The 23,060-nt window shown below is 37.4% G+C and overlaps 1 protein-coding gene across 3 annotated transcripts in view; it reads right to left on the bottom strand.

Annotated features, from left to right (window-relative positions):
• Nucleotides 1-317: 317 nt before the first annotated feature.
• The window catches only part of RPGRIP1L (RPGRIP1 like), a 98,622-nt gene continuing 75,879 nt past the window's right edge, over nucleotides 318-23,060 (bottom strand). Inside the window, exons 23-26 of one of the 3 annotated variants that reach the window (XM_057534909.1) lie at nucleotides 20,229-20,412; nucleotides 11,148-11,232; nucleotides 5,689-5,822; nucleotides 319-3,205 (exon numbers count right to left, since the gene is read on the bottom strand). In XM_057534909.1, coding sequence (XP_057390892.1) covers nucleotides 3,093-3,205; nucleotides 5,689-5,822; nucleotides 11,148-11,232; nucleotides 20,229-20,412 — 516 coding nt within the window. In that variant the 3' untranslated portion in view covers nucleotides 319-3,092. Of the gene's footprint in view, nucleotides 3,206-5,688; nucleotides 5,823-11,147; nucleotides 11,233-20,228; nucleotides 20,413-23,060 lie in introns of all 3 variants that reach the window. The other 2 variants (XM_007167599.3, XM_057534910.1) reach the window with 2 other exon arrangements.

The raw sequence follows: 23,060 nt of genomic DNA, 5'->3' as shown, positions 1-23,060 counted from the left end.
AAAAGTTATTTTCCATATCCACCGGAATGTTAATCGGATTCTTGTTAGAACATGTGTAAGAAGTGGTTTTCATTGTCACAGCTCTTGATGTCAGATTACTAAAACAACTTATGTTTTGCTGTGGGAGCGCGGGTGCACGCAGAGCCTCCCCAGTCACATGAACGCTCCCAGCCCACACTTCATAATACACAGAAATTATTTGTGTTTTGTGGTAACGACTGAATGGCAGGAGCAGCAGAATTTCAACGTGGCTGTTCTTTATTTGATTAAATATATTCTCTATTTATTCTTAAAAAAAACTAATTTAAGTTAAACGGCAATAAACCATGATAATTTAGAAAACATGTTGAAACTGAGAGTGAAGAGAAATGTTCTCTATGTAAACCACACTGTAAACCATAAAACTTATTTTTGTCAACTGCTTCTCATGACAGTGGCTAGGAATTTGACATTTCTACTACAGTAGGCAAAAAAACATGTAAAATATACTCTCCCACATACCACATCACATCTCTATTTATATTTCCAAACTAAAAGCATTTCAGCCCCCAAAAGTGCTGAGTGTACTGTGTACGTTTACACCAAGAGCTGTAAGTTCGTACAAGCCTTACCTTAAACCGGTGTTATTTGTCTGGCCAGGCCCCCTGTCCAGCGCCAAGCCATACTTAATGGATCAGGCTTAGCTCACCAAGAGAAAACCGTTGCTCTTGGTCCTAAAAGGTGGGGAACTTTTCAGTGAACTCTGGTCAACACAAGACAAAACAGAAAACTATTCTCGGGCAGATTATGAAAACCATTTGAAGCATCCAAGACCACTTATCCACTTCAAAACGTGTCAGCAGCTATTCAACTACTTATGAAAATGAGTTTTGTGAAAATTCATGTAGTTTGAGGCCGAGTATTCTAAAACTAGAAAAGGAATCTTAAATAATCTGTTACGGTACACATGAAAGTGACAGAAACATGGCTAATTCTCTAACGTTAGCTGAGGTATACATGCTATACAGTTGACTAGATCTCAGAAGATTTATAATAAAAACTTCCCCTTTCCACTTAAAGATCATAAGAAGTCAGCACAATCTGGTCTTCTCCCTGCTGAAAGGGTATTTAGTTTGGGATGTAATGTTTTAAAACAATAATACAAACCTCCTGGGAGAATACCACAATAAATGTCTCAAAAACCACTCAGTTAATCCCAGGGTATAATCCAGCTGTTTTAAATTACTGCAGGGAATATTACGGGCCTTAATGACACTGTAACTGCTTAAAGCCAAAGAAAGCTAGAAAGAGAGGCCAAAAAGATGAGCTCAGAGCCAGCTGAAGTGACAACAAACATGTGGCTGTTTACTAGGATTGGAGAGGTTTAGTCTGCAGATGTTTGTGGTCTCTAGAAGGTTCCAGAGGAATGAGTTGTTATGAAGATTTGCAGAGTTTGATGAGAGCAAGATTCTTCTTGGAGATGGCAGGCCCCAGACAGGGAGGCCCAATGGTAGAGACAGAATTTATAGATTTCTGTGGTCAGATCATACTCTACTGGTTCCACAATGTACATCAACAAATTAATATTGTACGGATGTCATTTCAAAGCCTCCTAAAGACGAGAGTCATTATTGAAGCCATTAGAGCACAGATGGTTCAAACTATATGCAGATATTCATACTTGCATTTTTGCATTATAGCTGCTTTTTTTTTTTTTCTGTTGAACTGTAATGAATTGTCTCATAATCTATTCCATCTTCTTGCCATTAGCAGGCTTTGAATGTTCACAAATAGGAGCAAAGAACTCATTTTCCAGAGCTTTAATCACACAAAGAGGGAATGCCTAATTCTCTAAATGAAATGGTCTGTGATCACTGAAGCAGAGATTTAATATATCACGGCAAATTAGGTAGATTTTAATAAATTACTTATCTCCCTGAATACTTTACATATGCTTAAGAAGGAACATAGCCTGTTTGCAAACAGTGAAAACCCACAGCCTATAAAAATCCTTTGAAGAAAATGACAAATAAAAAGGTAAATTAAAAAATGAAATGCATTATATCCTAGACCTCTAGAGACAATTCCTTTGCAGCATTGATTCACAGCTCCATTAAAAATATCAATTAAATCCTTCAGTGAGATTGAGTAAAAGCTAGAAAATTAACTTTCTGAGCTGCTTTTCGAGGATCTGGTTATCCAGATACACCCTAGCATTGTACAAGCTTGATGTAAATTTAAAAAATGATAAAAAGATACTCCTTTCAGGTCTAACTAAGCATATCAGAATTTGAGGCATATTTTTAATATTTTCTTTCTATGTCATAAGCTAAGTTTTCAAAGTGTAAATTTCATGTATCTGTCTCTTCTTTACATACACACATTCCTGGATCCCATATTACCATTACAAATACATGAAAACAATACAAATAAGAAGAACTGTAATTTTTAAGAAAGAAAAACAAAAAACTTGCAGTAATTTAATAAGTTGGTGCCAAGTCTCATTCTTTATGTTTAATTGATAGAAATGGCATGCATCAAAGAAAATGCATACTGAGCTTTAATGTGCATAAAATGGATATTAGCATTTTAAAGAGGAAGATTAACACATTAATCCAAGTAATTTTCATATATTGCTTCTAATAAAATCTTCACAGTGCAAAACTCATAATGAGGCTAATAATACACATTCCATTTAGTGGGACAATTAGGGATAACATAAAAGTATTTCTTTTTCATAGGTTTTCTAAGATTTATGCTTTTTGCTTATTAAAAATAAAAATGGGAATTGCATTTCAGTTCTTCATAAGAAAATGTTGAAAATGCAAATAGACTTTCTCATGTTATCACGTAGGTATAAATTATTGAGAAGGTGTTGCCCACTGTGCAGAACTTAAGTCCTGAGGGGGTGGCAGTCATGGGAAGGAGGGAATAGAAAAATAAACAAATGGAAAAAGTATACAAAACTTGAACACTTCAAACCCAGGCCTCCCCCCTCCCAGCTTCCCATGAATTATAGATTACATACACCAGAGTAATTACGAAAATCTCATCTAAGAGCTTTCATGTGAGCATTTACTCAGGAGTAGGAGATGCCTCTGGAGCAGTTTCTTTCAAGCCTCCAAGTCATCTCTGTATTGCTCGTAGACAGACCGTAGGGCATGGAGTGCTTCGACAGTTACCCTGAGCTTGCCAATACCTCCACCATCTGCTCGAGCGTCCAAAACTAGGGAGAGGATAGCAGAAAAGTGTTAATATCATTCAACAGATATTTCTTCAGAGAGCCTAGCTGAAACAGTAGTTGAAAAGATGAAAACAGCTCTACAGAAGTCCAAAGTTCACTGGTATCTCAGAAATCTAAAAATCAAAGCTTGTCATGTGTGTATGAGTGTGTATACACATTTCAGATGTACTGCATGTATGTATACATATTGCTTGTAGAGTTAAAACTAATGATCTAATCCTGAAGTTTACCCAGTGGAAAGGCGATAGGATAATGATTCCCACAGGATCAGAATTTCTTAGTAGGAAATAAAAGTCTAAAAGGGATCAAGATAAGACAACGAAGAATTTGTTCTAACATACCGTGTTAACAAATATCAGAATGGCAACTTACTGTAAAGAAATTACATGATCATAATTTGAAATGGTTATTTATATGTTTTTAAAGATTTTTTTTTTTTTTGATGTGGACCATTTTTAAAGTCTTTATTGAATTTGTTACAATATTGCTTGTTTTGTTTTGGTTTTTTGGCCACGAGGCATGTGGGATCATAGCTCCCCGACCAGGGATTGAACCTGCACCCTCTGCATTAGAAGGTGAAGTCTTAATCACTGGACCGCCAGGGAAGTCCCCTGGAATGGTTATTTATCTTTCTAAGGAAAACATTCCATTTAAAATAGATTATATGTGAAATTAGAAAAAGTTAAACTGGCAGACCCAGAATCTTAAGGTCTATGGATTGGCTTTGAGGGTCTATGAACTGATGTTGCAAGAAAGTAGATGTAAAATTTTGAGCGTCTGTGGGCTTTTCTGGGAAGGAGGCGCAGCTTTCAGTGGTGTATCAAAGGCAGACAATTTGATAATTCTCTGAGCTCAGTGGTGGGGGCCAAATGGGATGCTGATTCAGACCCCAACCCTCTGTGAACAGTGATACCTACTAGTGACTCAAGGCCAGAATTTTGGACTTTGTAAGTCTTGACAGCACTTATGAGTCTATATAGTTTCCTATGTATTTTCCTTGTGGTTTTCCTTGAACTTTTAGTATGTGTCTATGTTTAATTCCAAGAAAATTTGTAAGGAAACCTTCAAATAAAACTTAGTATACAAAGGCTTAGGTGGAGAAATGAGCAGGCAGGGAGATTGCAGGGGCACAAATGGTCCCCAGCGCACTGCCAAGCCTTCACCTCTTCTTTGGAAGGTCTCACTTCTATGTCTGGCACAGAGCAACGCATTAAAAGCCCAACCTGACCAGCGTTTAATTTTCTGACTCTTTCCCAGAACAAGGCCACAATAGCTGTCTCTATCAGACCAATATGATCATTTGTGGTCTTGCAGAATGAGAAGATGGCTTTTGAAACAGCACTGACTGTAGAAAAGATAAAGAATATAGAGCACAGATAATTTTGAACATTTTTGTCAGACTCTCTTGGTTCTGGGTGTTTTTAATAGGATTTAGGTTCATATTTTAATCCTCTCATCTTTTTCTTCTGTGCCTGCCAAAGTTGTGATATGTATAGTTTATAAAATTTCCCAGAATAGGTTTCTAATTTGGTTACTTGGTCTAATTTGGTTAATTATTTGGCTTGATCCTGACTTTTGAGCACTTGACACACATCCAGGACAAGCAGCTTGACATGTGAACCACAGCTGAACTATGGTGTAAGCAGAGTGCCTGGTACTTAAGAGGTGCTCAGTTAAGTGTTCATTTAATGCATGAATAAATGAGTAAACAAACCGTGTACATGTTTCCAGTGATGGATGGCTCTGCTGACTTAAGAAATGAGATTAGGACTCAGCCTCGTTTCCTTATTTATTGTACAGCCCAGGCCATCCCTGATTATTATTTTTAAAAGTCTTGATTTCATAAAGTACAGTGCCTTCAGCATGTTCTAAATATGTTATATAAGGATAAGGGGTAGAAATTAGGCATTGTTGGGACTCACACCTGGTGAGGTGAAAATCTAGGAGAGCACTTTTTGTCAGGAATCCCTAACTCCTCCCTGAAGCCTGATGAGAAGCAAGTGACCAAAACTACTCAGTTATTTGCAGTGACTATATCACGGGACTGTAACACTGAAGTAAAGAGAAGCCTTGCAGAACACGCTATAATGATCACTCAGAATAACATGCCTTAGCTGAAATAAGGGTTGACAGCATGAGGCTTCTATAAACAACATTAAAAAAAAATCCAATGTCCACATTTTTGTCCCCCACAACCCCCCCAATACTAACAAAATGAATAATTCCTTGAGAAACGCAATTAATTATTTTTAAATTTCTGTTGATTCAAAGGAAGGCAGAGAAGGAGGGTAAGGGGGGGATGCAGGGAGAAATTCCAGCCTCAACAAAACATCAGCTTGAGTTGCAAAGGATTCAACCAGTGTGTGACTCAACGTCCCTGCAGCCAGCAAAAAGAAGGTTTTAATAAAGAATTTGGATTTCAGCAATTGCTGGTTGTACAGATTGAGCAATACTTCCACTCATACCATCAATACTTTGCTCGATGATGTCTCTCCCTTCCCGAAACATGTCAGCGAGGTCAACGTTAGCAATGCCGACGTCCTCACACTCCAGATCCTGCTCATCCTCTGGAGGGTCACTGACCACAGTGAAGCGAACGCTGAGAAGGGAAAGAACAGAGAACACCACTACAAAGTGAGGAAGAAAAATCACAAATGAAACAAAACTCCTGAATGGGTTTTTATCACAAACTGTGAAATCTCGAAGTTTCCAATTATTCCAATAAAAAGAAAATTATATAAGTTATTATATGAACGATTAGAATTATTATAGCACACCCAGACTTCACATGAACACTAATTCACTTTTCTAAGCACTGATTATCATTTATCACTAGAATCTGAGAAAATTACTAGGCAAAGAGAAGAACCAGATGTTCACTCTATTATACATTATCTGATCATATTTTGACATGTCTACTTTTAAGGCTAAAAGGATCAAGTGAATAAAGACCAGGGAGGTTAGGGAAGCTTTTTCAACAGAAATGCAACATTTTCTATAGAAATGCACAACTTTGGAGTTTCTACTAAGCAATTTAACCAACTGTGTTCTATATATTCTTAATTATGTTAGGTAAATGTTGTAGCTCTACCCAATAGCTATGCGAAATGTTTGTATTAGTTCAGCAATCTTTCAACTTACAATCATAGCATCCAAGTTTTATTTTACTTTTAGACATATAATTGGAGGGTTCTGATGGAACTGATTTGAATTAGTGGCTTGTGTTGAGGCCAAACACACTTGGACTGACCAAATGACAGGAATTTACAGTTAAGTACTCTTTTGATATGTCTTGGCAGCATAGCTTAAACCACGAATGCTTGTAAACGACCATTTTAACCATTTTCAAAATCTATCCATCCCAAATCAGAAACAAAACAAGAAACTTGTTTCTTAGATAACACTGTTAGGTAAAAACCTAAGTCTCTGGGATGTCATGCCTTGAAAAATATGCACGATTAAAATCCTTTCCAAATGCTTACAGGTAAACATGACAATATTTTAAAATAATTTGCTAAAAGTGTTCAACATTTCATTTCTTTACTAAGTCTCTGTTTTTCGATAGCAATAAATTCCGATCAGGAAATAGAAAGATGGATATTTTATATGATGCATAAAATAGAGAAATTAAGATTAAGTGGTTAAGGGCATCCGTTCTGGGTTCAAATTTCTGCTTTCCTATTTATTAGCTGTGTGACCTTGTACAAATTACTTAACCTCTCTGATCTCGGTTTCCCTATCTGTAGAATAGTAATGATTCACTGGGCTCTTGTGAGGATCAGATGAGATGATACATGTAAATGGTTCCTGGAACACATTAAGCACTGAGTAAATGTTTGCTCTTTTATTATTACTATTTTTAATCTAGGTAGAGCTCCTTAAGCTTCTACATTTCTAAGGGGAGAGAAAAAGAATGCATGAGAAAGGCTTGTCTCAATTGAAAACCGAGACACCCAAATTATACAATGACTGTATCACTCATTAAACAAGAAGAATGATGATGAAAGATATTGTCCTAAAAGAAGGAATTAGAAGTGATATTTGACGCACATTTTACACCCACAAGACTTACAGAAAGGATGGAGGCTACAAGATTGTAATAATAATGCTAAGTGTTATCCTTATATAATGTCTCATATCTGAGGATAATTATCTATATACTTTACAAATGCATACCATTACCTCCACTGAATATATGAGAATTCTGAGACAAAAAGAAAAAAAAACCTTCCAAATGCCAGAGAAAGGGTTAAAAACAAAAAATGCAATATTTCTGGTTTAAATTCTATAGAGAGCAAAATGAGATGTCAAATACAAAAGTAAGAAACTAAAGTTAGGCTCTAAAGGGAGGAAGGTACACTAAAATAATTTAAAAACTACAGCTTGGCTTAGGCTAAACTGTACATACACATACATGGACACACACAGACACATCTTATCTTACCTTGAACCCTGCCAAAACAAAGAGACAAAGCCTTGCTTTACGTGCTGAAGAGGCTTCACTAACCAGCTTAAATGTCATCTCCTAAGGTTTGCCTTCATGTTATTATTACTTTTTTTATTCCTACTTTTTGTTTTTGGCCGCGCTACAAGGCTTGTGGGATCTTAGCTCCCTGACCAGGGATCGAATGCGGGCCTGGCAGTGGTTCCGCGGAGTCCTAACCACTGGACCGCCAGGAATTCCCTTTATGTTATTTTCCATTTTAGCAGCTTGTTTAGCTTTCTCTTAGTACCTATTGTAATATGTAATTGGTTGATTTGTTTACTTGTTGTCTGTCTCCTCAGTGGAATGTATACTCCATGAGTGCAAAGATTTCCTCTTGTTCAGCATTTTAGTTCCTGATACTTAGGTAGGGATCATAAATATTTGTTGAATTACTACATGAACTGCAAAATGGAAGTCCTAGTGGAAGGCTGGCTCATTTGGGGAAGGTTGACTGGAGAAAGCAGGCCTTGGGCTGGGCCTCAAGGTTTAGACCTCAAATGTCACCTGCTGTCATTTAGGAAACCAGAAGGCACTGAAACTCCTTAGATCATTTAGCATTTTTGATTCTTTCCTCATTCCGAAATGGTTCGTTTTTATATGAAACAGGATAGAAGAGCCTAAGGGCTCACCTGTGAGTTTTACATACTAGAGTGCTGATAGTTATGTTGGATCTGTACAGTAGAACACTGTGAAAGGGAAGAAATGAAACCAAAAAGGAACCTTAAGTCGGTGTCAAAACCATGACTTCAAATAAAGAATTTCCAGACTCCCGTCTCAATGTGTTGCCTCCCTTTTAAAGTGACGCTTGTATATTTGCAAATATAGCATGGGGCAGAATGCAAAGGTACTATATGTGATTCATTATACAATGCACATCATCTTATGCGTGTCAGAGAAGATTGGCCAAACTTATCTAACTGTGGCTCTATAAGTTATCACCAATGTTCAAGGGGGCTACTGTCTGAGAAAATGAATTCTTATAAACTAGGAGGTACTTTAAGTAATGTGACCTCAGAGTACTTAAGGTGAGAACACTCACTGGAATAACAGTTGTCTTTTGGTTGTGGAAAAATGTAAATGTAAACTCCTTTTTTTTTTCCCCTTAAGAAAATGATACTGTCAAGGGAGAGAAGTGGGACAGGGCTATTCTCCCATGATGGCCCCATCCCTCCCCTGGCAGTCCGAGGAGCATGTGGCCGGAGCTCCAAGCCCTCAGCTGTCATCAGCCCCGAGCCAGTCACTCTGCACCTGCAGTGCCTCTTGCAGAATCTCTCTAAAATGACATGAACATTTGTGCCTCTGTGGGCATTAAGAAATTTTTAGGGAAACAATGATGGGAGAGTGGGAGTCATTACAGCTATGATGGACTTTTTTTTTTATTTTTAAAGCTCAGTTCTGGGCAGTGATGACCCAGCTTCTTGACCGCAGAGAATCAGATGACATGGCCAGTGCTGTTTAATCACTAGTGACCTGGGATACCCCGGGGGGCCGGTGGTATTTGAGGTGGCCTTGAAAGAAGCTGAAGTATACAAAGTAAGTAAAACCTGAGTGATTATCTACCGTCCTGGGAAAAACAGAACCTCAGGGCAATTAATAGGGTTTTCCTACTCTTTCTTCACAATCAAGATCCAAGGAGGGACTTCCCTGGTGGTCCAGTGGTTAAGAATCCTCCTTCCATTGCAGGGGACACAGGTTTGATCCCTGGTCGGGGAACGAAGATCCCACATGCTGCGGGGCAACTAAGCCCACATGCTCTAGAGCCCACACACCACAACAAGAAAGCCCACGTGCTGTAACTACTGAGACTGAGTGCTGCAACTACTGAGCCCGCGTGCCACAACTAGAGAGCCCGCACGCCAACTACTGAGTCTGTGCGCCACAATGAAGATCCAGCATGCCGCAACTAAGACACGACGCAGCCAAATAAATAAATATTAAAAAAAAATCCAAGGAAATAATACATGTATTTCACGGAGTTAAAGAAAAAGCCACTGTCAGATCCTAAGAGCTAAGAATTTCAGTTTCATTTCATGAAACAGAAGATCAGATGCTAGTTTGGAAGCTCTCTTGAAAATATAATGTCATTAACGTTCACTTCCTGACCTCTAGGAAACAGATGAACCTCAGTCTCTTTCTCAGCTGGGGGAGGGGTAAGTGCTGGTTTGAGGCAGTGAGCGGCTGTGTCACCGATGGGCCATAAAGGCAAGGGGAAGAGGACACTGGGGAGATAAAGGGTCCACCCAGACCAACGGGGACAAGCCAGCAGAGGGGCGTTGGCGAAGCCCAGCTCAGCGGTTGATGGGCAGCACTTCGATAACTCCTCAGACTGCATGGATGGGAGCTCACTCAAAAGCACGAACTTATTTATTTATTTAAATTTATGTATTTATTTATTTATGGCTGTGTTGGGTCTTCATTGCTGTGTGCGGGCTTTCTCTAGTTGCGGCGAGCGGGGGCTACTCTTCGTTGCGGTGAGCGGGCTTCTCATTGCGGTGGCTTCTCTTGTTGCGGAGCACAGGCTCTAGGCACATGGCCTTCAGTAGCTGTGGCTCGCGGGCTTTGGAGCGCAGGCTCAGTATTGTGGCGCACGGGCTTACTTGCTCCGTGGCAGGTGGGATCTTCCCGGACCAGGGCTCGAACCCGTGTCCCTTGCACTGGCAGGCGGATTCTTAACCACTGTGCCACCAGGGAAGTTCAGCAAGAACTCATTAAGATCAGGTTTTTTTCCTTCTCGAAAGGGTATAATTTCTCTACTGACCAAAAATGCAAAGTGTCCTGTTCAAGTTTGCCCCCAAAAAGCATTAAAAATAACACGAAATGATGAACTATTAAAAAGTGCTAGTGAGGTAAAAATTAATATGAAAGGCTGATGAGCTATTACAAATAATAATATTACTACTGCTTATAATGACTGCAATGAATACTTATTGTGCACTTACTCTGTGTCAGGCGCTATTCTATCCATCTTACACATATCATCTCATTTAATCTTTACAACCACCCTGTATTATCTCCATTTTACAGATGCAGAAAGTGAGGCACAGGGTGGTTGTCTGAGGTCAGACAGCTAGTAAGTGATAGAACAAGAATTTATATTCCAGCCATTGAGTCCAGAGCGCCCCCTCCTGGCAATCACTGTTAGGTGCTTTACAGTTATACTTGACTGACAATGGGATACTTTATATACTACACTGTACAGTCTTTTGGTTTGCAAAGCACAATAGGATCTTTACAGTTACTCTGTATGATAGGCAGGGCTATGATATTTCTAGGAGGAAAGAGACCCAGAGAGGTCACATACTCATTCAAGGACACTGAGTGAATCAGGGAAGTCAGGTATTCTGCTTCCTCATCTTGTGCTTTTTTTTTCCCACCACACCAGGCTACAGAGATCTACTTTGTATAAACCACCAGATAATTTAGAATGCTTAAATGTACCTTCTGTTAGGCATCTCTTGTTTAAGTAGTATAGCTTTTAAGATGTCTCTCTTGGCTTGGTTGTTTTCTTTATCCACGTAGATCACTAAACCAAAAAAAAAAAAAAATCTGCAAAAAGTCACTCAGGAATATGCTACATTAGTACCATTCTGTATTTGTATAAATACCTGTTTTTAGAGACGCAAGTCATACCACCTCACTTGTACGCATGGGAAAAGAAAGCTGCGCTGGAATCCAGAATCAAATCTGAATAGTCATGTGATCTAATGTCATGTCACTGGCAGGTTTACGTGCACACTGTCAGAAAAGATACAAGCAACATCTAAGAGTGCCACATCGCTGTCACTGCCTGTTAATGGCAGTGGCAGTCGTGACAGTAAAAGCCAGCGGTCTTTACTGCTTTGTATTTGAGGGATTTACTGCATTTTCTTTCACACAAGAAGCGAGTGATATGATAATGTACGGCAGAGAGCTTGTCCTTCCTGACAGCCCTGGTAATTTAATACTTCTCTCCTGCCACAACATGCAATAAAAGAGGCATCCTAGCGCATTGGGTTGAGGAAATCCACAGGCTGGTGCTTGCTGGTGGCTGGGTGTGGGGGTACGGGAGAGACCTGTGGTGGAAGCGAGAGGCTTTTTTAGGGTGTGAAGTTTGTCTTTGGTTTTCAAAGGTTCACGCTGGCATGCAGGAGTGTGGTTAGACTTTACTTGGCTGAAATATAAGATTAGGTAACTCATCTAAAGACCCACCAGGAAGAAGACAGTGAACACATGAAACTGTAAATGTCTGCACTTTGGGAAAATGATATCTCAGAGTGTGAACACTCTAATTTTCATTCTGATTATTTTTTCTCAGCTCGGCAGCCTTTCAGCCATGCGTTAACTTCTGAAGACATTTCTTTTTCAGGTGCCATTTTGGAGTTCAAGTCTCTCCTGTGACCAGATCTCAATTTAGCGATAATCCCTGATCAAAAACACACAAAGGGTGAAAGATACCATGACAGTTCTAAAGCCAGGTTCCGTTGGGAACAAACATATTTCATACTGAGAATGTTTCCCTGGACGATTTGAGTTCAATCTCAAATTATGATGCTATCAACTCATTTAATCGTTGGCTAGTTGAGCAAATATTAGCCGAGGGCCAGGGATGGCACGTGCTGGGCACTGAGTGAGGCACAAAGGTCTGCGTGGAGGTGGGCTTGTAGTTTAAGAGAAGGAAGAACCAAGGTCAAACAGCAGCTCTTAGCTTTTTGCTCTTTGCACGATACCATATTAGTACATGTGACCGATGATATAGGTTACTGAGATTTACAGGAATCAAAAAAGACAAAGGGTTCTTGTAAATTTTGTAAATATAGCGTTTTACTTATCAATGCTAAAAAGGCATGCTTTTTAAAAAAGTCATGCTTTTCCACTAATGCTGGGAGATGGGACCTCATTTGGCCACCAGTACACCAAGCTAAATTTGAACTTTTTTTTTCCAAATCGGAATTTTTTGTTTTTGCTGTTAATTACCAATTCAAGATATGGTAGACCATATCCTTTCTGACTTCAGAGTTCTAAAGCTTTTAAGCCATAGTGGCCTACATTTCTTTTGTGATCATTTTTCTCAGTTTTACTGAGATATAACTGACATATCACATTGTATTAGTACTAGGTGTACAACATAATGATTTGATATATGCATATATTGCAAAATGTTTATCATAGTGAGTTAACATCCATCACCTCACATGGTGACAATTTGTTTTACTCTCTTAGCAACTTTCAAATACACAATACAGTGTTGTTAACTATAGTGGTCTACATTGCTTGAAGACAAGGGTAATCTCAGTGATTTAAAAAAAAAAAGACCGAATTCAACGTCTAGCATCCAAATAGTCTTTCAATTAAACTAGACCAGTTCTGATGAATCTCAACAGCTTGAAAAAATTTTTTTAATGTGATAAAATATACATAACATAAAATTTACTATTTTAACCATCTTTAAGCATACAGCTTAGTGGCATTCAGTACATTCACACTGTTTTGCAGCCATCTCCACTATCCATCTCCAGAACTTTATCATCATCTCCAACCGAAGCCACGCCCACTGAACAGTAACTTCCTACTCCCTCCTCCTCTCAGCCCCTGGTAACCACTATTTTACTTTCTGTCTCTATGACTGTGACTATTCTAGACACCTCTTAAAACTAGAACCATATAATATTTATCCTTCTGTGTCTGGCTTATTTCAATAGGCATAATGTTTCCAAGGTTCATCTATGGCATGTGTTAGGATTTCATTCCTTTTTAAGACTCAATAATGTTCCTGTAGGTGCATGTATATACACATACACACACATACATACAAACACAGCACATTTTGTTTATCCATTTGTCTTTTGATGGATATTTAGGTTGGTTTCACCTTTTGGCTATTGTGAATAATGCTGTGATGAACATGGTGTACAAACATCTGTCAGAGTCCTTGCTTTTAATTCTTTGGGGTACATTTCCAAAAGTACAATTGCTAAATCTTTGGCAATTCTATGTTTCACTTTTTTAAAAAAAATCTTTACCATTGAAGTTGGTAAAAAAATGGTAGAGTTGGGACACCTTCTGCTTCATCCAGTTGACCAGCACACTGTATATCCTATTCTCTTAACGAAGACAAAAATAGTGACGGCCACCATTTATTGAGCGATGTTTATTATGTACTATGTACTACACTCAATACTTTCCTTACTGCAATCACATCTGTTAAGAACCATGCTGACCCACATTTTACAGATGATTAAGCAGACCCAGAGAAGGTAAGTAATTTGCCTCAGGTTACCTAGTTAGAAAGTGGCAGAGCTAGAATTTGAATCCAGGAAGGTCTGCCCCATGGCCTGCCTTCTTAACCTCCATGCTATACTTTCTCCTTCTTCCACATGAAGCCAGAACTCTTCCTGCTGTTTAAGCTGCAACCATGTTGTTAGCACAGACTGGAATGTGAGAGAGAATTCCATCACTGTATCAAGAGAAGCCACCTCACCCTCCTTTCACTCTTTCTTAAAGGGATATTGCTTTAGATATTTACATCTGGTCCAGGTGTGTTAACCAATTCTCTTGACTGAACACTTTCAAAAATTCCTTTTCGACAAATAATAAACGCTGGAGAGGGTGTGGAGAAAAAATAACCCTCGTACACTGTTGATGGGAATGTAAAATGGTACAGCCACTATGGAGAACAGTATGGAGGTTCCTTAAAAAACTAAAAATAGAGTTACCATATGATACTGCAATCCCACTCCTGGGCATATATCTGGAGAAAACTATAATTTGAAAAGATACATGCACCCCAATGTTCATTGCAGCACTATTCACAATACCCAAGACATGGAAGCAACCTAAATGTCCATCGACAGATGAATGGATAAAGAAGATGTGCTACATATATACAATGGAATATTACTCAGCCATTAAAAAGAATGAAATAATGCTATTTGCAGCAACATAGATGGACCTAGAGATTATCATAGTAAGTGAAGTAAGCCAGAAAAAGACAAATATCATATATCGCTTACACGTGAAATCTAAAAAAAAAAAAAAAAAAAAAAAGATACAAATGAACTTATTTACAAAACAAACAAACCCACAGACATAGAAAACAAACTTATGGTTACCAAAGGGGAAAAGGTGGGGGGAGGGATAAATTAGGAGTTTGGGATTAACAGATACACACCACTATATATAAACTAGATAAACAACAGGGACCTACTGTATAGCATAGGGGACTATACTCGATATTTTGTAATAAGCTATAGGGGAAAAGAATCTGAAAAAGATATCTGTCTGTCTGTCTGTCTGTCTATCTATCTATCTATCTATCTATGTATAACTGAATCACTGTGCTGTACACCTAAAACTAACACAACATTGTAAATCAACTACAAAAAAAAAAAAATTCCTTTTCGAAAAAACTCAAGCTACTTACCGATGAGTTTGGTTCTCCAAAAGTGTACCAAATTAGAACTACACAGCTCTCCTGCTTGCACAAACAAGGCCTAGACTGGGGATCTTAATCTATCCTAATGGTTCTTAGTCTTTAATGCGCATCAGAATCCCTGGAGGACGTGTTAAAATGCAGATTACTGAGCTCACCTTCAATTTCTGATTCAGTAGGTCTGGGGTAGGGCCTGAGAATTTGCATTTCTAATATCTTCCCAGCTGCTGCTGCTGCTGGTCAGGATACCATTGAGAACCAACGTTTAGGCCCAACACTCCTTTGCCTGATTTTTGAAAAGGATCAGGAACTAGTAAACATTTTTTGTGTGTTAAACACGTGGGAGATAGAGACACTTTGGTTACCTCTAATTAGGTCATGATCCCAAGGACATCCATTTGTGTTCTGAATTAGATGGTTAAAAAACAAATCTATAATTTCAAAACTTGAAATACATCCTTTAAAAAGCAATTCTGGGGTTTCCCTGGTGGCGCAGTGGTTGAGAGTCTGCCTGCCAATGCAGGGGACACGGGTTTGAGTCCTGATCTGGGAAGATCCCACACGCCGCAGAGCAGCTGGGCCCGTGAGCCACAGTTACTGAGCCTGCGCGTCTGGAGCCTGTGCTCCGCAACAAGTGAAGCCACGGTGGTGAGAGGCCCACGCACCACGATGAAGAGTGGCCCCCACTTGCCACAACTAGAGAAAGCCCTCACACAGAAACGAGGAACCAACACAGCCATAAATAAATAAATTAAATAAATTAAAAAAAAAAAAAAGCTTGCCTTCAATTTAAAAAAAAAAAAAAAAAAAAGCAATTCTGGGCTTCCCTGGTGGCGCAGTGGTTGGGAATCTGCCTGCTAATGCAGGGGATACGGGTTCGAGCCCTGGTCTGGGAAGATCCCACATGCCGCGGAGCGACTCGGCCCGTGAGCCACAACTACTGAGCCTGCGCATCTGGAGCCTGTGCTCCGCAACAAGAGAGGCCGCGATAGTGAAGAGGCCCGCACACTGCGATGAAGAGTGGCCCCCGCTTGCCGCAACTAGAGGAAGCCCTCGCACAGAAACGAAGACCCAACACAGCCAAAAATAAATATAAATAAAAATAAATAAAAAGATTACTATAAAAAAAAAAGCAAAATTAAAAAAAAAACAATTCTGGTGAATATGAAATGTATCAGAACTCTCCAAAAGTTAAGCTATTTACCTTTCATTCTCATCAGAAATCACATTTGTTTAGGACTTGCTAGATTTTGACATAAATTTACTGAAAGCATATGTCTCAAACAAGATACAAACCAGTAGTCCAAATACTTGAGTTGATCTTGAATTGTCTACCATTAAAAACACATCCCTCACTTCTGCAGGCTGGAGAAATCCTTATTTTCTTTATCAATGTCATTTGGCAGAAGAAATGCAGATGGTTTAATTATATAGAGGGTTGATAACTTTGAAGATAACTTTTGTGTTAAAGTGTTATCATCCCCCCAGTCCTTATCTTTGCCAAGTTTTTCCTCCCATTAGTAACAAAATCTAAAGTTCTGCATCCTTTTCATCTTCTGCATTAAACTTTAATTGTTCCAACAGATAGACTGTTCAATGCTCAGAGACTAAAGGCCTAGATCTGTATAAGTCTCATAAAAACTTTGGACGATTTCATTAATCTTTTTTCTTTCCACTGCCAACTCCCTAGAAGACTTTATTCAGCCCAGACAACATTCTGTAGACCTACCATTAATCTTATTCTTTTCCAAACTATTTTCTTGCTTTCTCAGCGTTCTCCAAGCAAATTTTTCAAGCCCAATAAAATACAAGTGTTTTGTTCTTGCTACCAGTGTCTAGCAAGTTAATTCAACGTTGATTTTTTTTTTTCTTCTAGTATTAGGAGCCCTAAGAAGACATATATTTTGTGTATGTGAAACTGGTATTAACACCTCTTAACAAAGAGACTGAATTAGGCTATGAATAATCCTGGGGATCACTAGTCTAAATCTCTCATTTTATGTACCTAATTTAGGCCTCAGTATACAAATCCCTTTTGAATAGATTCAAGTCATAATGCAGGGTAAAAATCATTGCAAGGTTTGGTTAACCTCTCGCCTGGTATGGTGTTCAAATAGGAGACAGCATGTACTAACTGTCCTTTAAATTTTCTGTCTCAATTATAACATCAGTTTGGAAATAAAACTACTTTCATTAACATTTAATAAGATTTGGAAGATGTAAGCCTACATTTATATTGACCTTTTATATCAAATAACAAGTGAATGGTTAATCATTACAATAATTAGATGAGTGAGATAGTTACTTTTTAACCAAAGATTTAAGGAGCTTCTCCTGCAATGAAGGAGATGCAAACATAGTAATTTAAAAATAAACACTTTCAGTATGTCCTACTTAAGTGAAAAATAAACCTTCTCCAAGGTTAATGTTATTTCTCAAATTTGCTGATGATCTAGGACTTCATTTTTTCAGATACAGTAGATATAAAACAGCATTAATTTGCTTCTAAGCACAAAGTACATTCCTCTCCCTTCCCACCAGATAAATATCCTTAAAATTCTTTTCAATTAACCTTGAAAATTCTATATAGTCAAATCTCAATAGGTAGGAATAGAAGCTGCAGAAAGGTACAGTAAACACTTCTAATGAATTAAATTCTAATAGATTACTGGTTTCCTTGTTGCTATCAAATGACTAATTCATTAGAAACATAAGCAACTCTTAAAATACCATTTAGATAGTAGGGTATCTTGCAGTAAAAAGAAAACATTTAAAACAACCAAATCAATGCCAACCAACCAACCAATAAACCAACAAAAAGCCCCAAACAGACCTAGGTCACCATGTGAGAATGTACAAAATTCAGGATACTTGAGCATGTATCACAGGTTTCATCCAAAGAATGATTTGCTTTGCTCCTTAAGCAAATGGAAACCTCTGTTCTGCTGCATGGCCAAGTGTCTCAATGTACAACCAATTTCTAAAAAACAATTTTGTCGTCAGTCCAACCAAACAGTCTACTGCTGCCCTTTACAACGAATAATACAAAAACCAGAAGAGCTTGTCTCTTTTCTTGGGTGGTACCTTTGTTAAAATTAGTTGACTAGGGACTTCCCTGGTGGTCCAGTGGTAAAGAATCCGCCTTCCAATGCAGGGGATGTGGGTTCGATCCCTGGTCAGGGAACTAAGGTCCCACATGCCGTGGGGCAACTAAGCCCACGCTCAACAACTACTGAGCTTGCGCGCCTCAATGACAGAGCCTGCATGCTGCAAACTACAGAGCCCACGTGCCACAACTAGAGAGGGAAAACCCGCATGCCACAACTAGAGAGAAGCCTGCACGCTGCAAGGAAAGATCCCACATGCTGCAACTAAGACCTGACGCAGCCAAAAAAAAAAAAAAAAAAAGAAATAATAATTTAAAAAAAATTGAGGAATATTTCAAAAAAATTAGTTGACTAAACAGTTTTTTCATTACTAATAATATTGTAATTATGGCTTACTTTTCTGCTACTTTGCAGTTAAAAGATCTCTAGGAAGCTTGAGAAAATATTTTTGGAAATGTTCTATTAGATCAAGTCAATGATAGGACGGAGAAATCAGATTCTTGTCCTGACCACGTTACTTATTTCCCATGTGACTTCTCAACCCACCTGTTATCACAGAATTATAGAATCTGAGCTGGAAGGGTTCTTAGCACCTTATTCAATAGATAAAACAGGGAATCATGAAATTGAAACATGTTGCCCAAGTTCTCGTAACTAGTAAGAATTGTAGATATGAGGAAGACTAGACCAGATCTCTGGATATTCATGATTACTGTCTAAAGCAATGAGCATGTTTCTAAAAATGCCAACTGCAAAACAAACAAACCAACCATGAGCATTTGTAATCCTAGTGGTACAATAGCATGATTATACATGTTGATTAAAATGAAATTTATAAAACTGGTGAGAAAAGAATATTGGTGTTCAACTAGCATGAGATGGCCTGTTTTGCTAAAGATAATGCAACACTCCATCTTTCTGGTTTGTTTTAATATAGGGCTTTTGAAGAACTTAATAAGCCCTTTTAACTCAGGGTCATGGCAGCCTGATATGATTTTTTTACTCCCCTCTAATTATACACTGATATATACTGTCCTTAAAAACGTCTTAAAGTTGGTTGATCTAAGAATTTACAGGGTGCCTATTGGGTCTATACTGGTCTAGCAGACTTTCATATCAACTAGCTGATAGGTAAAGCCCTAAAAGAGGAAACCTGCCTGCTGCTACAAAGGGATGTGTGGGCTAAAAAATGAAAAGGTACTGTAAGAACTTATATCACTCAATTAAAATCCTGAGCATCTAGACACTGGGAGAGATATACATGTATATTGTAAAAACATCTATGTGATGACATTGAGCAGAAACACAGAAATAATTAGGCCATTAAATTGTTAGAATCATATGATAAAAAAACTAGTACTTTTATTCTCCTTGAAATATCATATTTTTCGATTAAATTCAGTTGTAGACACAGGTGGCATTTTTCTATGATATAGCAGGAACATCTAGAAACATTGTTTTCCCACTGTTTTCGTTTTCTTTTAACTTCAGCATTACAGCTGTCCCTCAGTATCAGAGGGGGATTGGTTACAGGACCCCCGCAGATATCAAAATCTGAGGATGCTCAAGCCCCTTATATAAAATGGTGTAGTATTTGCATATATAACCTGTGTACATCCTCCTGTATGTTTTAAATCATCTCGGATTACTTATAAAACTTAATACCATGTAAACAGATGTAAATACAACGTAAATACTATGCAAATAGTTACCGATGCATGGCAAATGTAAGTTTTGCTTCTTGGAATTTTCTGGATTTTTTTCCCCAAGTATTTTCCAACGTATTTTAGTTGAATCTGAAGATGTGGAACCCATGGATACAGAGGGTCAACTGTACCTTAAATTTAATTTCTTAATCCTTATGCTACAGGTTTGACTATTATTAATCTATTCTGACAACACTTTCATGATTTTATGTGAACATTAGAGAAATGCACTTTTTCCTTGTTCCTTTGGCTTCCTTCTTTCATAGATAAAAGTTTATATTATAAATACCATACCTACCATTGCTATAGTTATAGTAGACCCACTGCCCACTCTTGGGTTTTGGAAGTGACACAGGTGTCTCTTCAGCAGGAAGACTGTAGAATCGGCACTCAATGAATAGTCGCTGGATAGTATCATCTGCAGTTACTGGAGAATCATTAAGGCTTAGAGCTATGATCTCAATCCGAATTTTTTCTGATGGCTGTTTAAGGAGCAAAAACAAAAAAAGATACAGAACAAATAAAACGAACAAAAAAATCCTTCACTCTTTTCCACTATCAATTTTAAATAAAACATAAAGGCAGTGGCCTTCACTGATTTCTTTTTTGGAAGGTATTGTACCCTACTGTCTAGTTACACATGATAGATTATTCACGACAGAGAGAGAGAGAATGAGCTTCTAATGCCCCAGGGTTTGAAGTTAACAGTGTCATGGCAATAGTCTCCTGATTTACATTTGAGGCTATAAATACCCCACTAGTAGTCCATCAGGAATGAAGATTATGAGATCTTCATCTCCGATTACTTTCAGAATGACATGTATCAGTTGGCCTTGTTTCAAACTATGTAATGAAATACATGTTTATCACTGCTTTTATTTACTCTGCGGTACCTGAGAAAGTTTTGGTTATTCAGAGATCAAAGCCTGTTGAATACTTTATAGCTACTATGCTAACATAAGTAGCTATACGAATCCATATTAACTAGGGCTACAGTTCATTCTCTTATATATTCTGCCATAACATATTTCATTCAATAAGTAGTAAGTTTTCAAACAAAAGAAAGAAAATTTTTATCAAATTTAACACATTTTCTTGTAATTTATTTTTATCTCATTTTTACAGAATTAACTAAAAATATATATTTGTGTAATTTTCATCTCAATCCTTATTTAATAGATTTTGGTGTCACAAACATTATATGAGAGTCACATATGCTTCCTTGAGTAATAATTTAAAACAAATGATAGACTATGACTTAAAAATTAGATCATACCAAGATAATTCCTCAGTTAAATGTTTACATTTAATTTTAAATGTTTACAATTTAAAATTTGTTCTTTATTCCCCCTTACTCAATCTCTCTTTATTAAATTCAGAGGCATCCTGCTATAAATTATATAACTTAAAATAATAATTAAAAATCCTGATACTAAGACGTGCTTATATAACCAACTCTTAGGAATTCATTGTCAGATGTAAATCAGTATATAAATTCACCATAGTGATTACTATTTTGATATTTCAAAGTATATAATATAATTAATCAAATTGAAAAGCATAGGTACCCTATTGAAAAAATATTCCCATAAAGAACAATTTCCATTGCTAGCAAACCCCCTCAATATTTGATGAAGTAATTTTACCCCCTTCTTTCAAAAGACATTTTCTTTTATTATGTATTCTAAGACACTTTAACTAAAAACCTAAATCTGAATATTTCAATAAGGTTATTTTATTATTCAGTAGATTCATGGAAATTTTACTAGGATGACAGAGAAAATTCCACACCATTCTGTCTCCACTAATACAGGTACAAGGCTGCAGCTGGCAATATTACTAGGATTAGCATAGTATGATGAAATATTTAAAGGAAAATTTTTTCTAAAACCTAATAAATCAAATGACTGCCAAATGTCATTAAAGTGATGGTCTTTGACTTGAATATGCTTTTCATATTCAAATTTGAAAAGAAAGAGATGAAAGCCTGGAAAGGTTACTCGGTTTCAACTAATAACCTCAAGCCCTCTCCGTTCACGTGCATAAAAAATGAAGTTGGCTCTATTGTCTAATCTCACTTCAGAAAAGCCCTTCTCTGCTTGCCAAAGACTAACATGGTAAAGAAAGTATTTTAAATGATATTATTTTTCCTTAAAATGTATTGTGGTTGTCAAAATAGCATGCACACACATATTTTATAATTCTGGCTCAACTGCAGCACAGTGCATAATTAAGTCTTTTACATAACTTGTAATTTGACAAACTTAGAATTGTTATGACAATAGCATAAAACATTCCTGCTTCTGCACAAAAGAATCATTTTAGAAAATAGCTATAAAAAGGCAAAAGAGGTATACATGGTTATTTCTACATTGTGAGGAGAGGAATTTAAAATTTATCACAGAACCCAGTGAAGAGACAAATTAACTTTTAAATAGCAGGGGAACCAAATTTATTTAAGTGGTTTTTAAATTAATAATATATTAACTGTACAATCCCCATATGAAAACTTGCATTACTGTAAGAACGAACTTGGGCTGTCAAATAAGCCTACATACAAAATATAATTCTAAATAAATGTAGATACCTGGATCACAGTCAGACAAACAAAATACCAAAACCAAATAAATAACCAAAAAGAAAAAAAAAACTTTAAAATTATTTTTAGGATGTCTATCTTCTTTCTGGTCTAGATTTTTTTTTCTGTTATTCCCCCCACCCCGACCCAGCCTCATTACCTCTAGCATATGTCCTTTTTAATTCTCTAACTTAACTGACAGAGTTATTAGTTATCATTTCTTTGTTCCTTTGATGGTACATGAATCAAACTAAAATAAATCCAAAAAGGGATAAGTTCCAAACAGTATATATCTAGGGAAGCACACCCTGAATAAACAATTTCTAAACATTATAAATTTTGGCTAATTGGGCTAGCCAACTTATTTTTCAATACTGGAACAATTCTGGTTGTTCTCATGGCTCTGTGAATCAAAAGTTCAACTAGATTATATATGAAGATTTTCAAGATTAAGAAGCACATCAACTGACTAGCAGACAACTCCAACTTAGTGTCAGAGATGAACTCATGATCTCTTCTCTCTCCCAGTCTCATTCATCCTCTAGATATTTG

The sequence above is a fragment of the Balaenoptera acutorostrata genome, chromosome 19, assembly GCF_949987535.1.
Source record: "Balaenoptera acutorostrata chromosome 19, mBalAcu1.1, whole genome shotgun sequence".
In the NCBI taxonomy this organism is placed as follows: Eukaryota; Metazoa; Chordata; class Mammalia; order Artiodactyla; family Balaenopteridae; genus Balaenoptera; species Balaenoptera acutorostrata.
Note: the sequence above shows the minus strand (reverse complement) of the source record. Positions and strands in the feature narration are given on the sequence as shown.